Below are 3,434 nucleotides of genomic sequence, written 5' to 3'. Positions count from 1 at the left end.
TTATTCTAAACAAAAGCTGCACCCTTCTTTCTTCATCGTTCAATTGTTCTGCGCTGATTCTTTATTTCCTTATAACATTATCGATGCTATTTGTATACTATTATTGAGTTCAATGTCAATAAGGTTGTCGGGGTGAAATTCCCCATATCTTCAAAATATTTTTTTCTTCATTTTTGTCCCTTTTTGTGCTTATACTAATAGATAATATTTTTTTTTTAATTATGAAACAATACGTTGGACCTGATTGTTATTATATTGTACTAATTGTTGAAGTTTGGCAAAAGGTCTGGGTGTTCGACATCTTGTTGTGTAGATGGATTTGTTGATGACAATTAATTTTTTAAATAAACCGTACAATGACTTTCACTCCACCACCACCTTAGTGAAAGACTATTTTAGACTTTTGGTGAGACACATCCTTAACAGGCCATCTTGCCCAGGAAAAGGATATAGGCATAATACATACATTTGTTGTCCCCTCCACCGTGTATTACTTATCTGCTACAGGCAGATGCTTGTGGACTTGGAGAGCTGAGACTACATTTGTTTTGCTTTTATTTTTTACCAAAAAAAAAAACCAAATACATTTAAATTATTGAATGCAACATCTGGATGTTGGATTCATCGCATTTCCATATGCCTTAAGAAAAAAAATTATACAAATAATAAAGATTACACAAAACATCTTAGACTAAATTTGAGAGAGGAGGTTGATCATGGCTGGGCGTGGCCTACATTTTACAACCAAGGGCTGAGCCTTGGGCATGGTTAGCCCACTACCTTCACTCATATCCACCATCTCCTCACCAATTCTCTCCCACTCAAAGCACTGAATCAGAGATCCCAACGTCAAAGGAATCAATCCCATTGCCATGCTCTCTCCCGGACACCTCCTCCTGCCTGTCCCAAATGGCAACAACGTGAACCCATTATTTACCGCCTCTGGTCCTACAAACCTGTCGGGCTTAAATTCACTAGCCTTTTCCCATATTCCTGGATCATTCTGAATGGCCCAAATGTTTACCAACAGCATTGTGCCTCGCGGGATAGAGAACCCCCCCACGGTGCATTCCTCGGATGACTCGTGCGGTACCAAAACTGGGCTTACGGGGCACATCCTAAACGTCTCCTTTATGATGCCGTGGAGGTATGGGAGTCTACCAAGATCTGATTCCTCCATAAACCTGTTTTGTCCAATTTCCATGTCTATTTCTTCCCGAGCTTTAGAAAGGGTTTTTGGATTGTTTAGCAAAAGTGACAGAGCCCACTCCACGGTCCCAGCTGAAGTATCTGTTCCAGCTGATAATAATACCTATAGACAAAAGATAAATACAACATGAATTACAGGAGATATGGAAGCTGGATTTTACAATGGAGAATAGCTTACTTGCATCATGCCTCTGATGATATCATCTGTATAATATTCAGGATCAGTTTCTTGCAAAGATAATAGAACAGCAACCATTGTTTTGCTGCTCTGTTCAGAATATGAATCATTTGTTAATTTTCTACGTTCTTCAATCAAGCTCTGCATGAATCCGTCTCTCTTCCTCTGTAATGCTATCAGCTTTTTGTCAATTTGACTGAATCCAATCCATTTCAAAACCGGTAGAAAATCTCCAATACTTGTGGCTCCACTCAATTCAAAGGTCTCTGTCACAATTTCTTTGAACTTTCTTTCTTCCTCAAGTTCTTCCTCTCCTTCTCCATAATATCTCTTCCCAGTAATCATCCTCATCATAACATTAAGAGTTAACTCAATAAACATCGATTTCATCTCCACAACCTGAAACTCACCACCCTTTGAACTCCTCCTATAAAGCCTGAGAATCAAAGATCGGATTTCATCCATTCGTATCCCGCGATACTTTTGAACACGATTGGATGACAAGAGTTCAAGAACGGCCACACGCCTCAAGTTTCTCCAGTGGTCACCGTACGGGGCCCAGGGAAGAGTAGTATAATTGTAACCAAGGTGTTTGCCAGCGAGCAGGCGAGGGCGGTTTGCAAATACGATGTCGTTTTTGGTGAAACATTCTTCTGCAGCAGACGGAGAAGACACGACGAGGACAGGGCGAGACCCGAAATGAACGAAGAGAATTGGACCGTGCTGCTTCGAAAGCTTAGCAAGGGTGCGATGGAGGGGCCTTTTTATGAGATGGAGATGGCCTATGACGGGAAGGGAAAGAGCAGGGCTTGGTGGGAGACCTTTGTTTTGGAGCAACCTTCTGGTAAGAAAATAGAGGAAGAGAAAGAAGACAATGTAGCAGAACAGTGAGGCTTCCATGGCTAGATTAGATTTTACGCGGTAATCCATCCTGATAGAATCATTTATAGGAGAATGGCAGTTCGGCAACTGGTGATGGGAATTAATCTGAGTATGGGATAATATCATAATACTAAGGCTTGCGTCAGTTGCGTATGTTATCTATGCAGAAGCAGGCAGCTGTATCCTACAGCCACTAATCTTTATTACTGATATGGCGTTTCTAGCACAGCCGTATGATAAAGATGTGCCAAATTATATAGATCCACACGAGATCATTTGCCCTTCTCTTTATGAATCTATAGTCTATTTGGTAAGTTGGTCGGGGACAAGCTGAAGCTATGGCTCCAACTAAATACCGCCAACATTAAGGCGACAGTTTGCTACTCTGGTCCTGAATCTTGATTCCTAAAGTGGTCCAGCAAGTAGCCTAGCCTTGCCAAACTTGCATAACCAAAAGGAGTCTCTTGTAATGTCTGACACTATTTAGAAGCCAAGAAATGTGTATTTTGCCATTGAATTTTCGATGCTTCAGTCTTCACTTTCCTTGAGTGTTAATCTTCTGTCAAGTTCAAAGTACTGAAATGGAGTCTTGCAAAAAATTCATGTTAACAATCACGATCGTAGTATTTTAGTCAAGCCGTGATCAAATCAGGTTGAATATGATATAAGAATTCATAGTGTACAATTACAGGTCAACTCTGTGCAATCACCACAGTAAGCAACCTGTGATAGGAATCAATGGGAAAAGATCATAAAGAGGTATTGCGTGTAATATTTAATGCAAAAGCAAGCAGCTATCTTCAAAAGCCTTCAGTTTCTTTTCCTGATACAACATTTCTAGCAGTGCCGTACGAAGAAAATGTTCCAAATGATATACATCTACTCAGAATCATTTGCCCTGTTTTTTATGTATATAGATCATCTATTTGGTAAATTCGTCAAGGACAAGCTATTGTTCCAATTTAAATCCCTCCAACAACATGCTATTCCTTTAGACTACAGTCTAGAAGGCTTGAATTCTTCGACATCATATTAAACTGTCATCTATTTTAGTGACTTTTTTATTTTATTTCCCATAACACTAGAGAGCAGGAAGTTCAGCTGTTTGCAAAGTCTTCTGTAGATTACTAAATCCAGTCCAGAAATTAAAAACATCTTCCTGTCA

The 3,434-nt window shown here is 39.8% G+C and overlaps 1 protein-coding gene across 1 annotated transcript; it reads right to left on the bottom strand.

The window, feature by feature from the left end:
* Positions 1–532: 532 nt before the first annotated feature.
* LOC108452160 (cytochrome P450 81Q32-like) lies at positions 533–2,610 on the bottom strand. Its single transcript, XM_017749920.2, has 2 exons — positions 1,388–2,610; positions 533–1,312 (listed from the first exon to the last, which is right to left on the bottom strand). The coding sequence occupies exons 1-2, from the start codon at positions 2,393–2,395 to the stop codon at positions 692–694; spliced, it is 1,629 nt and encodes a 542-aa protein (XP_017605409.2). The 5' UTR covers positions 2,396–2,610; the 3' UTR covers positions 533–691.
* Between the last annotated feature and the right edge of the window lie 824 nt (positions 2,611–3,434).

This window comes from Gossypium arboreum, chromosome 5 (genome assembly GCF_025698485.1).
Source record: "Gossypium arboreum isolate Shixiya-1 chromosome 5, ASM2569848v2, whole genome shotgun sequence".
NCBI lineage: Eukaryota > Viridiplantae > Streptophyta > Magnoliopsida > Malvales > Malvaceae > Gossypium > Gossypium arboreum.
Note: the sequence above shows the minus strand (reverse complement) of the source record. Positions and strands in the feature narration are given on the sequence as shown.

Excerpts from the sequence above, each read along its gene's own strand:
- LOC108452160 (XM_017749920.2), bottom strand. The coding sequence starts at position 2,395 with ATGATATTATCCCATACTCAGATTAATTCCCATCACCAGTTGCCGAAC. Across the intron at positions 1,313-1,387 it reads TCATCAGAGGCATGATGCAA|GTATTATTATCAGCTGGAAC; the intron begins GTAAGCTATTCT and ends TTTTGTCTATAG.